Source organism: Rhamphochromis longiceps, linkage group LG13 (assembly GCF_057381845.1).
Source record: "Rhamphochromis longiceps isolate RC_006_pf linkage group LG13, R_longiceps_female_GT1.1, whole genome shotgun sequence".
NCBI lineage: Eukaryota > Metazoa > Chordata > Actinopteri > Cichliformes > Cichlidae > Rhamphochromis > Rhamphochromis longiceps.
In genome coordinates, this window is record NC_140569.1 from 13,034,903 (window position 1) to 13,056,945 (window position 22,043).

At 38.0% G+C, this 22,043-nt stretch overlaps 1 protein-coding gene across 1 annotated transcript in view; it reads left to right on the plus strand.

Moving 5' to 3' along the window:
- The window catches only part of ryr2b (ryanodine receptor 2b (cardiac)), an 87,692-nt gene that overhangs the window by 59,337 nt on the left and 6,312 nt on the right, over positions 1–22,043 (plus strand). The window contains exons 75-101 of the mRNA XM_085427739.1: positions 818–930; positions 1,844–1,940; positions 2,998–3,128; positions 3,909–3,960; positions 4,327–4,377; positions 5,192–5,291; positions 5,653–5,732; positions 6,514–6,590; positions 6,718–6,791; positions 7,020–7,100; positions 7,310–7,398; positions 7,658–7,786; positions 8,135–8,239; positions 8,493–8,574; positions 8,661–9,937; positions 10,107–10,168; positions 10,641–10,782; positions 10,930–11,016; positions 11,257–11,469; positions 11,624–11,754; positions 13,093–13,135; positions 15,930–16,066; positions 16,887–16,947; positions 17,291–17,437; positions 17,651–17,785; positions 18,714–18,870; positions 18,998–19,062. Coding sequence (XP_085283865.1) covers positions 818–930; positions 1,844–1,940; positions 2,998–3,128; positions 3,909–3,960; positions 4,327–4,377; positions 5,192–5,291; positions 5,653–5,732; positions 6,514–6,590; positions 6,718–6,791; positions 7,020–7,100; positions 7,310–7,398; positions 7,658–7,786; positions 8,135–8,239; positions 8,493–8,574; positions 8,661–9,937; positions 10,107–10,168; positions 10,641–10,782; positions 10,930–11,016; positions 11,257–11,469; positions 11,624–11,754; positions 13,093–13,135; positions 15,930–16,066; positions 16,887–16,947; positions 17,291–17,437; positions 17,651–17,785; positions 18,714–18,870; positions 18,998–19,062 — 3,918 coding nt within the window. The remainder of the gene's footprint in view (positions 1–817; positions 931–1,843; positions 1,941–2,997; positions 3,129–3,908; positions 3,961–4,326; positions 4,378–5,191; positions 5,292–5,652; positions 5,733–6,513; positions 6,591–6,717; positions 6,792–7,019; positions 7,101–7,309; positions 7,399–7,657; positions 7,787–8,134; positions 8,240–8,492; positions 8,575–8,660; positions 9,938–10,106; positions 10,169–10,640; positions 10,783–10,929; positions 11,017–11,256; positions 11,470–11,623; positions 11,755–13,092; positions 13,136–15,929; positions 16,067–16,886; positions 16,948–17,290; positions 17,438–17,650; positions 17,786–18,713; positions 18,871–18,997; positions 19,063–22,043) is intronic.

Genomic DNA, 22,043 nt, shown 5'->3' on the forward strand with positions numbered 1-22,043 from the left:
ACCACTGTACACAGACTAATATTACCTTATCCTGTTTTTTAAAAAAAACAAAGAAACGCACAAAAAACAAACAAAACCAACACTTTTAAGCTGTCTATGGTGTTGTATATCTAACGTCTATTTCATTTGTGGAATGGGGAACTTACCATAATTACGTTCTCCCTGTACACCATATTAAGATGACAGACTCAGGAATCCTCATCTTTATATGTGAATAGTTAATTCAGTAAAAGTGGAGAACTTAAAAGCTTTTTTTGTTTTATAGAAAGGGAATAGAAGAAACTAATTCTTGAACAAAACCTCTCTTTTAGTAGAAAGTCTCACATTGATGTCTGGGCAGTGTTGAAGATGCAACTCTACCCGACAGTGTGTTAATGTCAATGATGAGGTTATTGAAACGTTTGCTGAGATGTTTTCATTCTTAACTGCGTGATTGCGGCGTGACAGAGATTCAGTTATGTTTGGTGTCTTGGAAGTATTTTATTTGATATATACCTCTGTATGTATTTGTGTATCATGACAATAAGTGGTCTTGGAGACATCTGTTTATATATCCTGCTCAGCAGATTTTTTTTCAATCCCATGATGTCACAACTGTGAGATGCAGTCACAAAATTATACAGGTGTTGTCTCTCTGCAAGACAAACTTTAATTTTAGTATTTTGTGACCTGTTGATTGTTTTGTTGATTTCATTTATTTATATGTCTTTTAATGTTTGAATTAAACCATTTAAGCCTATACAATAGTTACTATTGCATAGTCCTTTGTACTTAGTACTGGTCACCAGGTTCATGTGCACCATGGTTTTGTGTTCAGGTGGAACACCCACTGAGAAACAAAAAACCTGCCAGACACACAGTTTTATCAAAACAGAGGAAACGTGCAGTGGTGGCCTGCCTGAGAATGACTCCACTCTATAACCTACCCAGGTAAATAATAATAATAATAAAAAAAGATTATCTAAATACTTGGCTTTGCTTTAGTAAGTATATCAGCTGCCATATTGGTTAGGCAAATGACAAAAAGCTAAGCACCCATCCTAGTAAAATATATATATATATATATATATATATATATATATATATATAAAATTTATATTTATTTTTTATAGGTTTATAGTCCTCTTTTAGGTTTTCTACAGGGTATCCTCCTTTGTATAGAAGCTCATATTCCATTACACAAGCCACAATTGACTGAAAGCTGACCAAATCTTCTCAAATACCTGTAGGACAGACACTGTCATTTTAAACCTATTCTCACTTTTCCCCAAGAGCCTCCTCACTGCAGAAAATGCTTACTTTGTTGCTTAGCTTAACAGTCCACAGATGATACTGACAGCTTGACCACTGAGTACTATCACCTGCTCATGTGGTGTTTTTATATAATTTATAAAGTGTGAGACTGCAATGTAGTAGCACGCCCACTCATTTGATAGTTGGCTACCAGGTTATCACAATCCACTTCTAGCCCTTTGACAATAAGAGTGCCACAACAGTAACAAAGTTACCAGCTTCCTGGATTGTTGCTCTGGATTTCTGTGGTTTGAGTCTCACTATCTGACAACTGTGTGAACAGCTTGTGCTCCATTGGGAGATGAAAAAATATATTGAAATTTGTTTTTGGTTATAGAATTTCTCTCTTTTGCTCTCTACGTCAGTCCCAGTTTGAAAAACATTAATAAAGCAGTGTATGATTTAAGGCAGGCCGATCTTGTGATTGTGGGTTTGTCACTTATGTTACCAGAGAAGAAATATCTTTAGATTTTTTTTCCTGTGTTTCCTTCCTTCTACTTCAAAAAGATAAGTCTTCTCTTTTTGTCATCCTTTTAATTTTCGTCTCTAGGCATCGAGCTGTTAACCTGTTTCTTCAAGCCTACAATAAATCCTGGATATCTGCTGAGGAGCACAGCTTTGAAGAGACACTTGTGGAGAATTTAGCTGTGAGTGGAGAAGGTGGCCCTGCTGGCATTAGTAAAAGTTTAAAATAATGTAGAGGAAGATTGTGTAACAGGCCTATGTTCTTAAAGGGTACCAGATGAGACATGAATTGATTCAACACAGATTTATTGTTTTTAATTAAGTGAAATGTGGCTCTAAATTGATTTTGATGAACTATTCTTACATGAAGTTTTACTGCAGATTGCCTAAGGCACCAGTCAGATAGGCCAACAGACTGGTCGATGACACCTTGTTGCCAGCATTTGCTAAGGAAAAATATGGGTTCTCCAGCTGGTTGATATATGATTTCCTCAGGTTGCAAGCAGTGGCTAGTTTGAACTGTTATTAAACAGGTATATGGTGCTGCACAGCTGCTAGAAGGTTTTGGTTGCAGTGGCAGCATTTTGTACTTTGAAGTTTCACTACCACTTGGTTATTAGTTGGCGAGCGTTTGCAGATGGGTCGGGATCTTACATGCAAACTGTGAGTAGCTCTGACAATCTGCTAGCAATGGGTCTGGGGGATGCTCAAACAGAGATTGTTATGGGGTTCAGTGCCTCTAAAAACTGAACTTTTCGTGTGCATATAATTAGATATATTCTTCTTGGCATATGATGTTAGTACAGTACCTTCTGTTTTGCCAACAAAACACGTATCGTGTAAAACAAACATTTTTTGCTCAAAATCAGCTTAAGACTGTGAGGAATTTCAGGCTGCACAAAAATCCCACCTACACTGTTGTACTGAATCGAAATTAAACACTAATACTATTGTACAATATTTTTACACTCACTAAACTGCCCACTTTCTGGCATAAAAAGTAGGTGGGATGTGACATTGTGCACTCATTATTGTGTTGCCATCTTATTATCACTTTAAACATTTGTTTTATTAAAAAAAAATGTAATCCATTAAGACCTTTTGCTTTCATATGTCTTTTTAGTAGAATTTCCAAATAAATAACAAAGCAGCCAGGTGTAAACCTCAGTCTGCTGTGCACAGCCAGGCTGTGAGATTAAGAGATGTTAGTTCCTTTATTCTTTTATTTCTGGCTTGCAGAAGAGGGGAGTAATGGAACTGTATGTAGGTGGAAGAGGGGAAGAAAAGGATGTGAAGGAAGGTGCCAAACCAATCGATCCTCTCCTACAACTCATTACACTCTTCAGTCGAAGCGCCCTGACAGAAAGCAGGTGTGTGTGCTTATCATAAAAGAATCACTTGCAATAACATTTCCAGTCAGCACAACTATTATTAGTCAAACTCATCAGCCAGAAAGCCAACATTGAATTGACCAGAAGCATGATATTTTTGTCCAACATCTGTGGCCACTGATCTCTGAAAGCTTGGAATGTGGAATATGTTTCTGCTTTTTCCAGGGCTTTAATTTTTGCATAAATGCGTTCTGCTTGATGTTGCAAATAATGTGTATCTTTTACATCAATACATTTTAAGCTGCAGTTTCAGTGGAATATTCAAAGCATATATTTTTTGCCACAGATGTTGTGAATGGGGGGAAAAAACCTTTCTTGTTGCAAGCAGTGGTTAAAATTCTTGTTGAAAAGTAACTGAAATAAGTATTCCTATAATGTCATAAATGCTCTTTTTCTTAATGTGTGATCTTATCCACCAGTACAATTAAGATATATTTCTGATATTCCTGCAGAAACTCATAACATGAACATAAATGAACACTTTGGCATCATGTCTTTGCAAAAAACCTTGGTGGAGGAGCATTCCCATTTGTAAAGTCACTGCAGAGATTTAATCAGATTAGTTAGTATCCAGGTGTTGTCTGTTAAGGTCAATAAACATGTTCAATGCCACTGGGTAGACTTGGGCATTAACTGTGTCCGCATAAGGTGTTTAAAGGTAGTAGTGCCTTCAACAGTGTAAGGGGTTTTGAATGAACTTGAACTTGTGCATACTTTGATACACACTAATCATGTCTCATTTGTTTCCTTTGTTCACAGTAAGGATGGAATTGACAGTCTCTATAAGCCCTACGCTGCTATTATGGCCAAGGTAATAGAACACTCATTAGTAGTGTCCAAATCTCTGTTCATGTCTTGAAGTCCTTTACAAAAGCATGCAGTGTAACTGCCTGTAACGTTACATATATGACATTGTACTATCATAGTATTTTGAATTTTCTTCTTGAACAACATTCGCCAGCTCCTAAAATTATAGCAATAAATTAGAGAGAAACAAAATGCACAATGTGGCTTTTAATTACTTTCATTCTTTTGTTTTTTGGTGAATAGCGCATGCAACACATATCAAAGCAAGGTGCTGTGAATTTATGAACTAGGTGTTTCTTTTGTATCCACTTACTTGTATTTTCTACATCTTTTCACATCACCACCCTGCTTTATGTGTTTGCTTTTCAAGAGTTGTAGCAGAGAGGGCGAAGAGAAAGAGCAGGAGGTGGAAAGCTTTGAAGTAAGCGACTTGTGTTTAATATTCCTTGCTTAGAATTTTTGTTAGAGGCTTAACTTGTTAGTGTTAGGTGTGGCTGTGTGCAGACAGGAATAGGACCCAAGGTGCAGACTCCGGAGACAGAACTTAAACCAAAACAGCTTTAATGCTGAACTCAAACATAACATAACTGGGGAAAAAGGTAAAAAATAAACTAACACCGGCGGATTGACAAAACACACAGCAAAATAAACGGTAGATCGCGACACGGACACAGAGAAACACAGGGCTTAAATACACAGAGGGAGCAATCAGGGAATGGGTAACAGGAGGGAAACACAGCTGGGGCAAATCAGGCCTAACGAGACAAGGGGAAGCAAAACCAGACACATTAACATCAGACATGGACTTTCAAAGTAAAACAGGAAACACATAACACAGACTGAACAAAGACACAGACTCATATGCAGGCACTACAAAGGGAACAGAGACGTGGGAACAGGGCAGACACAAACACTGACTGAACACGGGGATATAGGAACTTAGGATACACATAGACGCGAACTAGACAAGGGGATGCAGGTGATAGGGGAGACAGAGCAACTAAAGAAGACAGAGACCTAAGCCATAAGACAGAACTTAAAGAAACCAAAAACTAGACAGTATAAATAATATCGTAAACTCAAAAACCCTGGGTCGACGACCCAGGCATCCTAACAGTTAGTTTTTACAATTTCTATTGTGAACAGTGTTATAGATTATTAATAGTCAACATTATGTTAAATTCAATTTGATAAAATGGTGTATAAAAACATGAATTATCTTTTCATTGCCTCAGGAGAAGGAGATGGAGAAACAGAAGTTGCTGTACCAGCAAGCCAGGTTACATTGTCGTGGAGCTTCTGAGATGGTCCTGCAAACTATCAGCGCCAGCAAAGGTAGGAAAGACATTCAAATATTAGAAAATATTTTAATGTAATAGAAAAATATATTAAAATCATAGAAATTTAAATATTAAGATTAATCTTTTGCTTTCTAATTTATTATGTTGTTGCTTTAGATGTGCCAGCAGTAAGTCAGAGTATTTGTGTTAGCTGAATACTCGGCAAAGATTCCCACATGCAGGGAACTGAGAAAGTAATCTTTTTCTTTCTGATTGATTTAGTGCTCATTTTCTTGAGACTGACGTGAAGAGAGTAGATGCTTAGTGTGTTTCACTCCTTTCTTCAAATGTGCATCATGCAGTGTTATTCTTTGGAGTCAGTACCATGCTTTTTCTTTTCTTTTGATTAATTTCAGGTGCCATAGGCTCCATGATTGCCCCTACACTGAAGTTAGGCATTGCTATTCTCAATGGAGGAAATGCCACTGTTCAGCAGGTACAGTAATTTCATTGCTTTCCCCCTGAAACTATTTACATGGGGGTTTTTTTCTTGGCATTCACAAAATAGATCTGATATATACCTTCTGTGACATTCGCTATTTCTTCATTTTAAATAGGAGTTCAGGTTTTTATATAATAAAACAAATGATTACCATGGATTGAATAACTTAGGGAAGAAACTGTTTTATCAAAGATCTCAGTTTAAAGTAAACGAGTATCTAATGATCCACCAGTCAGCCAAAACACTGTGACCTGTTGGTCCTCTGTGTCTGCCCTGCTGGATGTGTGATCTCTGACGGTGCCTTTTAATATGTGACCAGAAGGCAACAGATCCTGCAAGTTGTATGCATTCCCAGTGCTGACCATGGGCACCTTGAAAGCCTTTCCATTTCAGAGATCTAATCATGGTGATTTGGTTCCTGACAAGCTGGGGCAGGCCTTTACATCTACATACTTCTCCTGCATCCACCAATATGAACTATGAGTGTTTACCCGAGCTTACATTATACATATATATCTGTGAGTGGTCCTAATTTTTTTGCCTGTTTGTGCAAATTAAAATGATTTTTTTTGGTCTCACTGCAGGACGTTAAATAGGTCTACAATAATGTTTAAACTAAGTGCCCTCGTGTCATTATTTGTCCTTATTAGAACATAGCCTTTTCAAATTTTGTCATCTTACTGCAGCAATGCTCACAGTAATAAATCTAATTATCCCTGTTTCAAATCAGATCGTCCATTTATCAGACCTTGTCTTTGATGCTTTTGTCTGATAGAAAATGCTGGATTATCTAAAAGAGAAGCGAGATGTGGGCTTCTTTCAGAGCATGGCTGGGCTCATGCAGTCATGCAGGTGAGTAAATGTAGAAAAATTAGATATCAAGTCAAATGTTATAAAGGCTGGCAGGTTTCAAATACTGATTGATTGATTTAATTTAAAATAAAAAAGGCAAGAGTACAAGTGCTTTTCTTCTGTTCAGTGTTTTGGATCTGAATGCCTTTGAGAGGCAGAACAAAGCAGAGGGATTAGGCATGGCCACGGACGAGAGCTCAGGTACTGTATTCAAATAGGCAAAAAAAAATCTATTACTATTAATCCATGTCACAGCAGAAGAGCCAGCTGTGAGATCGATGGCCTTGAACATACTCTGAATTTACAGTCAAAAGTGGCCTAATTTTCTGTTCTCTTCATTCTTTGAACATTCTCTTACTCGGTTTATGAACCTTAGACCTCTGCTTTTTTTTTTTTCCCCTCACCTTTTTCTGTCCATCTTTTTCCCAGGAGAAAAGGTGATGCCTGACAAAGACCTAACCTGTGACCTGTTCCGTTTCCTTCAGCTGCTCTGTGAAGGACACAACTCAGGTTAATTGCTTTCTGCTGTATCCAGTTACATTCTGTCAAAGAGTTCACAAAAATATATTGATATATTGAAGAAACATAGATGGAAATTACTGTAGTTTAACAGCGACTTATAACAGCTGTGTACTACATATATATTGTCCAATCCTAATGTATGCAAAGCTCACTTTTAACAATTTGTCCACTTTAATAATATTTTGCTTATGTGTTAGATTTCCAGAATTACTTGAGAACACAAACAGGCAACAACACCACTGTCAACATCATTATATCCACTGTAGACTATTTACTAAGGATACAGGTAGGCACGCTGTGATGAGTTTTCATTTGTAATGCTGTGTATTGGTGTTTCATTTAAGGCACATTTGTGGAGCCTAATGTTTTAGTGATTGATTGATTTAATTTCAAGTAGATGTGTCCAAAGATAAGGCAAAGTTAAATTAGCTGGAGTGCAATAGTAGAATTGGATTTGTTCTTTGTCTTTTTCAATAGTTTTGTCTCTAAAAGAACGTTTTAGTTGTGCTCATGAAATACAAACATTTTCCTCTGCTACACTGTAGGAGTCCATCAGTGACTTCTACTGGTACTACTCAGGTAAGGATGCGATTGATGCACAAGGTCAACACAACTTCTCCAAGGCCATTGAAGTGGCCAAACAGGTCTTCAACACTCTCACTGAGTACATACAGGTAAGTCTGTTTCCATTACATTCCATAGTGATTTTATTGCCCAGCTCTGTAGCCTTCATTAAACTTGAACTTGTTCCACAATGTAGTCTTTAAAATGTTTAATTAAGGATCCCAGCAGTCTGTTAATTTGGGGTTGTATATTTCAAATTCTTGTCATGCTGCAGAATTAATTTAGGACCAATCAAACTGCTTCGTAATAGCACTCTGTGATGGGTAAGATGTAAAGTGTCTAAATCTAGACACTCTACATAAATCCACAAGCCGGGGGCTTCTGCAAAGAGCTGTCTATTTCTCTATAAGTTCACTTTGCTTTTACTAGCAGCTCATATTATCAGAGTGTGCATGCAGGGTCCGTGTACTGGGAACCAGCAGAGTCTAGCTCATAGCCGTCTTTGGGACGCTGTTGTGGGATTCCTCCATGTCTTTGCGCACCTGCAGATGAAGCTCTCTCAGGTACAGTGTATTAATCCACTCACAGTGACCATGCATGTTTCCATTTAAAATTCAGAAGACATAAAATTGACAATGCTCTAGGTGATCATGTACTGCAGGGTTTCTACCCCCGCAGTCATCATTTTTAGTTCAGATTTATTTTTAATATAAAACTGTCCTCTGATAATGTGCCCACTCGTGCACAGTGTAATATGTGAAATCAGTAGTACAACTTATGAAAATTTAACTATGAATATATTTTCTGCACATACAGGATTCAAGGCAAATAGAGCTTCTAAAGGAGCTCATGGATTTACAGAAAGATATGGTTGTGTTTTTGCTTTCCATGTTAGAAGGTAAATATCTTCTGTTGTTTTGCAGTTTGTGATAGTAATAAGTTACCATTTATCATTAAGTAAGGACATTCCTGTGCCTCATGCAGGTAATGTTGTCAATGGAACTACTGGAAAGCAAATGGTGGATATGTTGGTGGAATCGTCAGGCAATGTGGAAATGATTCTCAAGTTTTTTGACATGTTCCTCAAACTTAAAGACCTCACCTCCTCAGAAGCCTTCAGAGAATATGATCCTGATCGTCAGGGAAGCATATCCAGGAAGGACTTCCAGAAAGCCATGGAAAACTGCAAGCATCTCTCGCAGGCTGAGATCCACTTCTTGCTTTCGTGCATGGAGACTAATGATGGTGAAATTGTGAACTATGAGGCCTTTGTGGATCGCTTCCATGAGCCAGCAAAAGACATTGGCTTCAGCATCACCGTTCTCCTCACCAACTTGTCAGAACACATGCCCAACGATTCAAGACTAAAGACATTCTTGGAACTGGCAGAAAGTGTTTTGACTTACTTTCAGCCCAGTCTAGGACGCATAGAGATCCTCGGCAGTGGGAAGCGCTTCGAACGCGTCTACTTTGAGATCAGCGAATATAGCCGTACACAGTGGGAGAAGCCACAGGTTAAAGAGTCGAAGAGGCAGTTCATTTTTGATGTTGTCAACGAGGGTGCAGAGAGAGAGAAAATGGAAATGTTTGTCAATTTCTGTGAGGACACCATTTTTGAGATGCAGCTTGCAGCTCAGATATCTGGCTCTAACACCGGAGAAAGAAATACTGGGAAACAAGTCGAGGATAAACGACGCCTGGGCAATCAGGGAATGTTTTTCATGATTCATTGGTGGCTATTTCTCTCAACTCTACTTTCTCTGACAAACCTAAAGACACTGATGAAGATGACCCTGAAGGATATCCTCATGTCGGCTGCTCTATTCGTCCGATTCATTTGTATGGCTCAGGTACGGTCCATTTATGTTTTATTTCACAGCATCTTATACGTGCTGTATATTGCTTTTGTGAGTGGTGGGCTCATAGAGGGAGCCAAAAGGATTAGGATATCTGACTTGCTTGGCGGTATCCTTGAACCAACTCTTGATGAGGTCACAGAGGTGCCAAGTGGTGTGGATCAGCCGAGGAGGTACTCTGCCAGTTTTTCGTCCCACAGAGAATTGAGGGAGATTGGGCAGATGGGAGCTGTGACCTCCCCCAGAGAGGTGGATGTACTGTCAAGCATTTTTGGCCTCAAACTAAAGAAAGAGGAAGGTCGATACAAACTTGTAGCACAAGACCTCACTGCCAGTCTGGATGACCTGTTCAGCACAAGTTCCAGGACCAGTGCTTCCTCTGATTTTGAGAAGCATCAGATAACGGTATGAAAATTACATTCAGAATGTTTTATTTAATGTTCGTGGCTCAGTACATTTTATTTTTCCCAAGGTTTTTCATCTGTGTGGACTTGTCCTAAGCTTCATTGATTTGTAATACTTTGATACTGTTTGAGCTTCATATTAAACTTTGATTCTTAATGAATTTTACAAGCAGCAAATTAAGGATCACACAACCACAGAGGATAAAAATGAAGACACAAAAATGAACACAGAGTGAGTCTCTTGCATGCTTTCTTATTTGGTTCTCAAAGAGGGATTTTCTTTAACTTCTCAATAACACTTTAAGTGTTACAGTCGCTAAAATGTGTGTTTAAAACCAATAAAAAATATTTTGCTAAATGACAGGCTGCTCCTTCTGGCTGCTCCCTTAACTCTCAAGGGGTTACAACAACAGATGGACCTGCATGTTTTATTTGATTTGATTCCCTGAGGCTGAATTTGTGTGTCCCTCTGGTCTAAAATCTTGGGTCTTATGCAAACATGCTGACCACTACACTGTTGAGCCACTGCCATTCAAATATAAAAACCACTGACTTTTCATGTGGGCTTAAAGCAAAGGTTAAGATCACATTTAACATCAAAAGTTTGAAATCTTCACAGGCAAAATTCTGCTTTCATCATCCCAGATATTGGTCAAAGTAAGGTTGTTTGACTTTCCCTCTGTTTGCGTATGGATTATTTGCAGAGAGAAGTCTGAGAAGAAAATTGGAAATGAGAAAGCAAAGGCAAGGGGGAGAGCCAAGAGATTCTCAAATAAGTTAAAAGAACCACAGAGCCAACAATCTGCCCTTTGGGAGACAATTGGCACTCATAACAAGAGCCTGCTGGTAATATGCACACACAGAGACACACATGGCTGTGAATGTATGAGTACAATGTAGATAAGGATGCATCCTTACACCCACGTCAGTTTTCCTCCAGTCACATAAATATAAAGGCCACACCTCAGATTTTTTTCTGTTTCTTTTTTCCAGAACTATTTTGCAAGGAACTTTTATAATCTGCGCTTGCTGGCTCTTTTTATCACCTTTGCAATCAATTTCGTCCTTCTGTTCTACAAGGTGGGAATGTGCTAATGAGACAAGTATTTTGTGCTGTTGTGTGTTTTGTCCATATTTTTTTTGCCCATTATTTGCTACTTCATGCTGTGAAGCCCAGGGAGTCAAACTGGGTAGTCTCGGTCGATGCTTTACTTTAACAACATTGAATTTCTTATATTAAAAAAGATGGTTTTTAATATTTTGTCAAAAAAAGTCAACTTTGTCTTAAGTATTATATATTTGGTCTACTGTCTACCCAAGGTAACACCGTTTCCTACCCTGAAAGAAGAGGAAGGAATGACCACATCTGTTTACGGTGAAGAACTGAACTCTGATGCTGACAACAACAGTGAGGGCAGAGTGTATTTTGTACTTGAAGAAAACAGTGGATACATGGAGCCCTCTCTCAATTTCCTGGCTGTAGCACACACAATCATCTCCTTCTGTTGTATTATTGGTTATTACTGCCTCAAGGTATACCAGTTTAAGAACTTCTTTCACTTTATATAATCACTTTTTACCTGTCAAGAGCCATGAAGTAAATTATTAACTTGAATGTTTTGTTAGTGTATTACTGGTGTACTTATTCAAAGAATATAGTGACTATTGTAGTGCGTTTGATTGAAAGGTACCATTAGTAATCTTCAAACGTGAGAAGGAAGTGGCACGAAGGCTGGAGTTTGATGGACTCTATGTGACAAAACAGCCTCCTGAGGAAGACATCAAAGGCCAATGGGACCGACTGGCAATTAACACCCCGTATGTTCATGACTTGTGTTTTAATATCATTTTTATTCATAAAGTAATGGAAAAATCAAATAACAGCCTGTTTTGTACTTCAAATCTAAGAAACCTGCTACTGACACCTAGTACTTGCTGGACTTTTCATTAGGTAGGCTTGACTGACTTGGCTTTAAGCCAAATATCAAATCAGCCAATCACATGGCAACAGCCATGAGGACATGATCAATACGACTTGGTGAATTTCAAACTGAGCACCAGAATGAGGGACAAAGGTGATTTAAGTGGCATTGTTTTTGGTGGACTAGTCTGAGTATTTCAGAAAACTGCTAATCTACTGGGATTTTCCAACTGGGGTTTACAGAGAAAAGGGCAAATATCCAGTGAGCGACAGATCTTTGGGTGAAAATGCCATGTTGATGTCTAAGGTCAGGGGAATATGCCCACACTGCTTTGAGCTGATAGGAAGGCAACAATAACTCAAATAACTACTCAGTATCATGTCTGAAAGCACAATATGTCAAACCTTGAAGCAGATGGGCTAGAGTAGCAGACCACACTGGGTGACACTTTTATCAGCTAAAAACAGGAAACTGAGGATACAATAAACAGAGGCTCACCAAATTAGACGATAGGAGATTGGAAATATGTCGGCCGGTGCGATGAGTCTTGATTTCTGCTGCTAGATCTGAATGGTGGGGTCAGAATTTGGTGTAAACAACATAAAAGCATAGCTGCATCCGACCTTGTATCAAGGGTTCTGGTTGCTGATGGTGTAATGCTGTGACTGTAATTTTGCTGGCACCCTTTGGGGCCCTTATTATCAACATTATAATTTCCACACCACAGCCTACCTTAGTGTTGTTGTTGACCATATCTATCCCTTTATGACCACAGTGTGCCCATCTTCTGATGGCTGCTTCCAGCTCGATAATGTACAATGTCACAAAGTTAACATCTCCAGCTGGTGTCTTGAACATGGCAATGAGTTCACTGTACTCAAATGGCCTCCATGGTCACCAAATGCCAATCCAATAGGATACCTCTGGGATATGGTGGAATGAAAGATTTGCATCATGCATGTGCAGCTGACAAATCTGTAGGAACTGCATGACCCTGTGCTGTCAATATAGTCCACAATCTCTAGGGAATGTTTCCAGCACCTGTAAATTAAAGCAGTTCTGAAGGCAGAATAGGGCCTAACATGTTTCTAGCAAGGTGTAACTAATGAGGTGGCTGGTGAGTGTATACATATTGAAGTGGCAGGCTGAAATTTTTCACTCAATGTTGCTTCAGTAAATGTTACAGTTTCTGTTCCTCCCATATGAATGAGTCTCTTACTCTTTATGTTTTCAGATCATTTCCAAGCAATTACTGGGATAAATTTGTGAAGAGAAAGGTAAGGTCTGGTCTAAAAGTGCTTATGCATTTATATAATTATGTGCATATTCCATGTAGTTACATTGCATTAAGAAACATAATGACATTTACCGTTTCATCACAGGTGTCATTATTTCCCTGTAAAATACCAAAATGATTTTCTTGCCTCAATAGACAGTGCAACACCTTCAGCCTTCTCATTGATTATGTCTCTGTAGTTTAAAAAAGGAGATCATTGTCATTGTCTGCTTTAAGAAAGCCCTTTTTGGTCTTTCCCCCCCAATTTAGGAACACTTAATGTGACTCATAGAAATTCAACTTGTAATGCACTGGTAGGAAAGCTACTGGGGGCTTTACTAAGGGTTTGGGATTACCTCCTTTGGGATTAAAATAACTACTTTTGAGATTTACTAAAGAGACACATACACATTACTTTCTTGGCTGGCCTTAGGATTTTCCCTTTCTGAGTGCAGAATTTAGGGAGGACAGTATCTAAATCAATCATCCAAATGTGATTTACTAAGGTTTGCAGGTACTTACCCTGAATGACCAGTGTCCCATATTTTTCTGGTGCTTCTGCTTTTTCTTTTTTTGGTAGCGGAGCAGAACTGAATGTAGAGTGTAAGGAGGAGGAGAAGGATTAGTTGCCTAGTTCAAGAGGCCTGCAAGCCATAGATGTATTATCAGCAGCAAAGTCGAGTTTTATAGCGAGTATTTCATTTTGCTGTGTTTGGTTTTTAGTCACATTTATACACAGAAATATTATTGAAAACCTATCTTTGCTCAAAAGTATCCACACGGATCTCTGCAGAACTACCATCAGATCTCACACATGTTAGACTTGTGTCTAAGTCTTAATGTTGTTAAGGTGTCAATGAATGCAGATCAACATTTTGAATACAGTATTTGTTTTTTGTACAGGCAGATTAGAGTCAGATGGCTTTATTTGATTTGAGTAAATGCCTGTAGCACGCAGGAAAAAAGACCCCACACATTCATGCATGTGCGGCAGTAACAGTAATTTCAATAGAAACAGATGTGTACACTTTATTAATGTACTGTGTTATTTTGGCGCTGCTAATTTGCTCCACTCTTATTGGCACATTCTTGCGATTGCAGCCTCACTTTATGCGGATGACTTATTAAATCTGGCCTTGTGTGCTGCATCAAACTACATTCACTGATCATTTTATCAGGGGAAGCAGTTATTTAAATATTTAAAGTCTTCAGTGTTTGGAACATGCTGCTGTTCCCCTCTCATTTGAAGTGATTTGTTAGGAACAGTGTTAGCAACAACTTTATTTCACTGTATCACTTGTGCTTTACACTTGAATGAGTATAGGTTTGCCATTTTGTTTTGGTGATATGGTTTCATAGACACATCCAGCTAGTATTTATGGTAGTACTCATCAGCTTCTGAAGGGATATTTGGAAGTATTGATTTTATTTCACAGCAGTACTGTATATTGCATTTTCCTGGCAGTGTATATTTGAACAAAAAAATAGATATGACGGGTTCTCACAGCGACTGCTGTGGCTCTCGGGTTTTGTTAAGTTGTAGTTTAATGTTTGGATTTCTGTTAGGCATTACTGATATTCTAATACTTATTCGCTTGGGTCTTGGTTTCATATCATGGTTTCAATATCATCCTATTAGGTTAAACTTAGTGGCTTAGTTCTTCTGATTCTTGTTTGACATTCCTGAGTTCTGGTTCTTGTCATGATTTCTGTGCTGTTCTAGTGTTACTGCTGTTTTTGATTTGTGTTTTATTTGGTTTTGAGTTTATCCTTTGAGGGTTGTGTGCTAGTTTTGCTTCCTGTCTGTCTTCCCCTGACTCCCTGATTGTTTTCACTCTTCTCTCGGGAGTAGTCAGTCTTCTGTGTATATACAGCATAGAAATGTGTTCCATTTTGTCCTTGTTGAGTCGTTCTCTGTCTGCTACTCTCAGTGAGCTCCTTGTAATTTTTGTTTACCTATTGAAGTATGCATTTTTGGACTATGTAGTCTGCTACTAAAGCTTGCTTTTTGTTAAATTGTTCTGCACTGCAATGTGGCCCTTGCCTATACACTGCAAGTTTTATGATAGGCACCTGGTTGTAAGGCGTAATTAATAATTTATTAAGTAATTTTTGCACAAACACCTTCATTTAAAGAAGAAAATGTCAGGACTGGAAAGTAGTGTTTTGACTTTGAATTTCATTAAAGCACTTTGACTTTGGTTTTGGCTTTTTGCCACTTCATGGACAGTTGGTCTACATAAAATACACCTGGCACTCCCACATTGCATTTAATACCCTTGATTGCATCATTTTAAGAACTTGCAGTAAAATAGATGGTTAGAAGGTTTGTGATATTGCTTGCCAGACTTCAGAGTGCCTGGGTTTGTAATGGCAAATGGGCTTTATAATAAAGCTTGGCTCTTATTTTAATAGATTCAGTCACATAAAGTTGAAACTCATGTATTTGTCATGAGCCTAAGTCAATATTTTTAAACCAAGATGCAACGCCTGTGCATTCTATCAGGAAGGTAAATGGTAAAGTCTGCATCAACACAAATGTGTTGATTACTTTAAAACCAGTGTTTGTGCCAGTCATTCACACAACTGTCCAAACAAGCAAAACTAAACAAAAACACCCCCAAAACATTTGCAACACAAGTGTCTGACAATCTTTGTTTCGTTACACTTAGACTATGCAGAATTCAGTATTACTCCAAATACCATTTATCATTGTCTTGTGTAATTCATGTGACGATACACTGAAGAACACATTGCTTGAGTCACGATGCAAACATGTCTTCTTCCCTGTTCAGGTGATGGATAAGTACGGTGACTTTTATGGCTGCGAGAAGATAAGTGAACTCCTAGGTCTGGACAAGGCTGCTTTAGACCTTAATTCTGAAACAAAAACAAAGAAGAGGCTCAAGAGAGATGCTGCCTGGAGTGCTCTGTGAGTAGAGTTTGCAATTGTGCATTCTTAAAAAGATTCATGGGAAACATCTGAGGTCCAATGTGTCATTTATGTAGCTCTGCGTGTAATTTCAGACAAAATTATGGTGTAGTTTTTCGTTATTTATGACATTGCTATAGAAAGGTTTAATGCATGCAAGAACACAGTCTCATTTTCTATATTGTATATGCATTTTAATAAATACAAATAATTCTTTCCTGACAGGCCTCCATAATATGGATTAGGTAGGCAGCTGTACACAAAGAAGCTTGCAGTGATCGCAATAATGCAGCTACTTATCTGGAGGATAGCTAGTATACAGGCTGTCTGGAAATGACATAGAAAAATTTAAATATGAAATCGATACAGCCCATTTTCTAATGCATTTTACTGTGGAAGTGAATTGGACTACAAAATGGGTCTCTGGTGAAATACATTAACAGTCTGGGTTTATTTACTGTTATGTTTGGCTCTTGTGTGGGCCTTGTTAGTAAAATAACATTTCAGGATAATGATTATTAATAGCCCGTGGCATTTTTAATAATGGTTCTGCGAACATTGTGTGCGTGTGTGTCTGTGTCTGTGTGTATATGTTATGTAACAGGTAAAAAAAGGTCCTAGAACATTATGCTGTACTTGAGGAAGAACATAATATTCTAAGAAAAAGCCCCATAACTGAGACTGTGTTTTTAAAAATATAAAAACACAGTAGGTCAAGGCTCTGATCTAAATCACTAACATTTTGACCTTGTTTAATTGTTCTTGTTATTGTCTATCAATTATTTTTTTTATTAATTAATCATATCATATTTTTTTTCAGATGCAACTCCATTGACATGAAGTATCAGGTCTGGAAACTAGGTGTAGTTTTCACTGACAATGTAAGTTGGATTGCATCTAATAGTTTATGACTTTTGCTCAGTTTGGTTATAAGCCAAAGAAAAGGTGTTACAGCCTGCAATTTATGTTAACTATTTGGTTAATGTTACCAGGCAGTGGTTGTAAAACGTATCCGATATTTTATGGCCTATTCCTCTTTTGTTAATCTGTCATTCTACCACGCTACGATTTGTTTTGATAAAATTGGGCGTACAGCAGAGGAGGAGATGTTAATATCCTTTTTATTCGACTTATCTAAAATACACATTTGTCTCTTTATCTGTCCTTGTAATCTATATTGGTTGTGTTTCTTATGTTTGGTTGTGCTCGTGTGTGCACTTACAGTCCTTCTTGTACTTGGCATGGTACATGACCATGTCGTTTCTGGGACATTATAACAACTTCTTCTTTGCTGCCCACCTTTTGGATATCGCTATGGGTTTCAAGACACTTCGTACCATCCTCTCCTCTGTCACACATAATGGCAAACAGGTGTGTGTTTGTGCATTTGCATATCTGCGTGGATCTGTCTTTAATTCTCTCTCCATCAGTTTCCATGTGTGTTCATGGGTGCAGCTACAATGCATCCGATGTTTGCTTTCACCTTGTGAGGTTATATTGAGTTGTGTATTAAAGAAGAAGTAGTGTATTAAAGCCCGTCTGCCTCTGTCTGTCATTTTCTAATTATGTATGTGTGCTTGTCAGTTGATCCTTACCGTGGGCCTCTTGGCTGTTGTGGTGTACCTCTACACCGTTGTAGCCTTCAACTTCTTCAGAAAGTTCTACAACAAAAGTGATGACAAGGACATCCAAGACATGAAGTGCAATGACATGCTTACTGTGAGTTTAATGTGCATATTGACACACACTCTCCCTCCACATATATCTGCCTCTTATCACCGTCGCTATCTTTTTGTGCTTATCTTTATAATGCAAACACAGCCACCCACCTCCTTTTCTACCTGCACAGTGAGAGAGGTAGAGGAAGGTTCTGACAGGGATCCCTATTGTTCAAATGAAAACAGCCTCATGTCTTATTCCATCAAGTTTTTTTTTCTATAAAATGATGGACACTTTGAGAGAAAACAGCCCCCGAAGCCTCAGCACAGCCCTTTGTTTGGCCACTCAAAATATTAACACCCCACTGCCTGCTCTATTCTAATATGGACTCCACTGTCACTCACATATGCAGGCGGATGGGAAGTAAAAGCATTTGAATGAAGCCCTGTTAATATAGGAGGTGAGGGATATTACGGTAAACCCTCAGTCTCACTCACCGTGCTGTTGTATCAATCGCTCTACAGTCATTGCCGTACCATTTTAAAGACGAGTACAATGAAAGCGTATGAATCCAAAGCAGAAGACTTGTATGGAAAAATCTTTGATATTTAGATTTTGTTCAAATTCCTTGTGGAAAATATTGTCCTTGGCAGTTAAAGCACAGTGTAGCCCTTGCTAGACAACTTGAATGTTAATCTGACTTGCCTTATACTCCCCGAAGGGGAATACATGTCTGAGAAGATTGATGAGAAACAAAACTTGCACTATTGTTTAAAAATGTAGAAGTAATGGCAGTTTAATATTTTTTCTCCCCAATAGCAACAAACATGAATAGAGGGATGAAAATGCAGAGAATAAATTCTTTATTGAGCTTCAATATTAACAAGTATTCTTCAATACTTCACACCACTAGCAAAGTTAAAGGGAGGAATAAATTGAGGGAGAAGTGCTCTGATCCTCATACAGAATATTTATTTATTTATTTTAGTGTTACATGTTCCACATGTATGTGGGAGTGCGTGCAGGCGGTGGAATTGGCGATGAGATCGAGGATCCTGCTGGAGATGAGTTTGAGGTGGAACGGATTGTCTTTGATATTACGTTTTTCTTCTTTGTCATTGTCATCCTCCTGGCCATTATCCAGGGTAAGACACACACACGCACACAAACACACACACACGGTGAATTTGTTTTGCAACTTAAAATTAACTGGAAATAAAGAATTTATCATGCATCAACATGTACTGAAAAAGCTCATGATGTTGCTCTTAGGCTTGATAATTGATGCCTTTGGAGAGCTTCGTGACCAACAGGAACAGGTGAAGGAGGATATGGAGGTGAGATTTGACACTTTGTCTCACACATTCACAGTATATTTCTATTGGTGATAGCCCTGTTATTAAAAAAAACCCCACTTGTTATATATATACTCATTATATTGCAGTAAGCAACCACAATTTCTTTTGTTTGTTTCCATATTTTGAGCAAAATCAATTTCCAACAATACATAATCCAGCATTGTGAGATATAAATGTCCTATAAAAGCTTTGTATTGTCCTTTGCACCATGTTTATGTAGCAGCAGCTTCTGTGGCTAAGTTTGATACCAGGGTTTGGTACTATGAAGCGATTTCAACATGCCTAGAGTGTCTTTCTTTTACCTGGATTCACTTACCTTAACACCAGCAATCAGAATAAGTGGTCACACAAAGCTGGTTATTAACTCAGGTTTCCTCTCTTTGTGGCACTGGCAGCATCTCAAAAACATAGATGGATAAGTATTCTGGCAGCAGAGTTCCTGGTTTTTGGAAATGAGGATAAAGCAATAATATGGAAAAAATATCAAGAGGTTAAGCAAATAATACTGATGAAACATGACAGCTTCTGCACACAAAGCAGTGTGTGTGAGAGGAAAAGTGCTGCACAGTTGTTTAGTATTAGAAGTGCTGCATGAATGTGTGTATGCTTTTGGTGCTTTGGACAGGAAGACTGTAAAAGATCTAGTATATTAACAAAGTCTAGCCTATTTGAAGCCAGAAAGGAAAGTGGGGAAAAATGCCAACTGTGTAAGTTGGCAGACTTATCAGTTTAATAGCTCTACAATTAGGACAAGTAATCTAGTATTTAATTTTTTTGTTTTACTTTTTGTTCTTTCAGCTGCATCCTTTAATGGTCTCAGAATAATGAATATATATATATATATATATATATATATATATATATATATATATATATATATATATATATACATATATATCAGAATTCAAATGTAGACTTTAGCATAAGGTTAAAACATACAAATCATGTTTTAAAGCATATAAAACAATATAGTAATATAATATTTATGAAACACAAAGGCTTCAGATGTTGTTGAAAAACTTTAGACCATCCTACTATCTGTGCATAGAAGTCTGAGAGATCAAGGATCCCTCAGGCCTCAAATCAGTTGTTTTCTGAAGACTCGATTGGTCAGTAGGTGGTGAAACAGCATTTCATAGTACAGAAAACTCTGGTTAATCCTGAAGTTACCTGGATAAGATGAAATCCTGTTTCATAGTACAGACTTCAGCTGTAACTTAAGTATGTGGGAGCAAACAAACTGCACACATACACACATACAATTACATAAAGGAAGTACATTCAGTTATGGGGCTTGTTTCACAGGAAACAAATGTACCATTAGCACTAATGAGAGGGTACCATTATCTCTTTCTCTTGAATGATTAGTGACTTGTCAGCACAGAAACTCTAGTCTGACAAAAACAAATTGTTGATTAAAAAATAATAAAGTATTCATAAAATATGCATTTGTTGTTTTCAGTCTTTCAGTCTTGTTTCTCTCATGTTTGAATGCTCATGTGCCCATACATAGAAGCTAGAAGGAGTAGAAAAACAAATGGAAATGCACTGTTTGTTATTTAAAGAATAGTTATTTGTTAGGGTTATTTTGCTGAACCCAGTGAACCAGGGAGCCAGGCTAAAACCCTCACTGGTATATCTATAAGGCTTTAACAAACCGTGAGAATCAGAACCTAAAAACAGACATAAAGTTAGAAAGACAGTCTGACACTAGAAGGAAGCAAAAAAGCCCAAAGGTGCAGGAGAGGCAGCCAAGTAATCGAAAACTAGACCTTTGATTACCAGACTGAGGAAACAGGGTAGTACACTTAGTCTGACAAAACTGGTGAGCTACTGTCTGAAAAGAGTGTACTCATATAGTTGTTATTGTCATTAACATTTAAGTCAGAATCTGCCATTCCACATTCACAGAGAAAACAATAACAACATAAAATATAGTAAAGAGCTGTGGTTCAGCTGACTGCAAAACATTCAGAAGAAATTCAAGCAAAAATAAAATATTTTACAGATTGCTGAAGGCTGAATAGAGCAGATGCAAGCTGGGGCTGTGAAACTGTTAAAAATAGCGATACATTGTGTTAATTCGGTATAGGCTTGTGACAGTTTTTCCGACATCTTTGTCTAATGTGTTCTTGCTTTCTACTGTATATGTTATATTTGTCATTGTGTCACAAAATAAAAAACAGTGTCACAGATTTTACACCTGCTTTTCCAGATGTTGTATTATAGGGGTATTAAGCTCTGCTGCTCTCAGCAATGATAAATCAGGTTGAGCTCCATTCCACCATTATTTGCCATAAATAGAAATGACCTAAAATGCATTAAACTCAAAACACACATTTCGTTATTGCTTCTTTTCAATCACTGTCACAGCACAAACAGGTTCTTTGGTTTTCCCAAAGCATCTTTCTTTTTTTTTTAAACACTTTGTCTTTGTGACATTCAAACCCCCAAACAAGCCAAAAATTGGTATGTGTCGATGATTGGGTCCCCTGACACAAATGAAACAATATAGTGTACGCATTTAAGTAACGAGAGGACTGCTATTATATATCAAGAAAGCCACTGGCTTAGCAGAACACAGAAGACCTTACTCATCAGGCCAGGACTCTGCTGTCTGTTTACACCTAAAGACTGGTGACCGCTTTTTCAGTTACAAGGATGTACACATCCTGGACAGGGAGGAACGCATGGTTTGAGTGGGGAGTCAAGGAGGGCATTTATGTGAAAACCCTAAGACTACATCTTCTAATGCTGTGATTGCGACCATTTCCCAACTCTTTGTGTGTTCAGCTGCTCATGGCTCATTTGAGTTTTAATCATTATACAACTGTCCTCTTTACAAGGCTGGGAAAGCTACGGTCAGATGATCAGAATCAACTTTCAGTATCCCCGAAGTGTTGCACAGTGGCTTGCAAAAGGAATATTAGGTTTCTCTTCTTACTTGTATTTTCCTTATG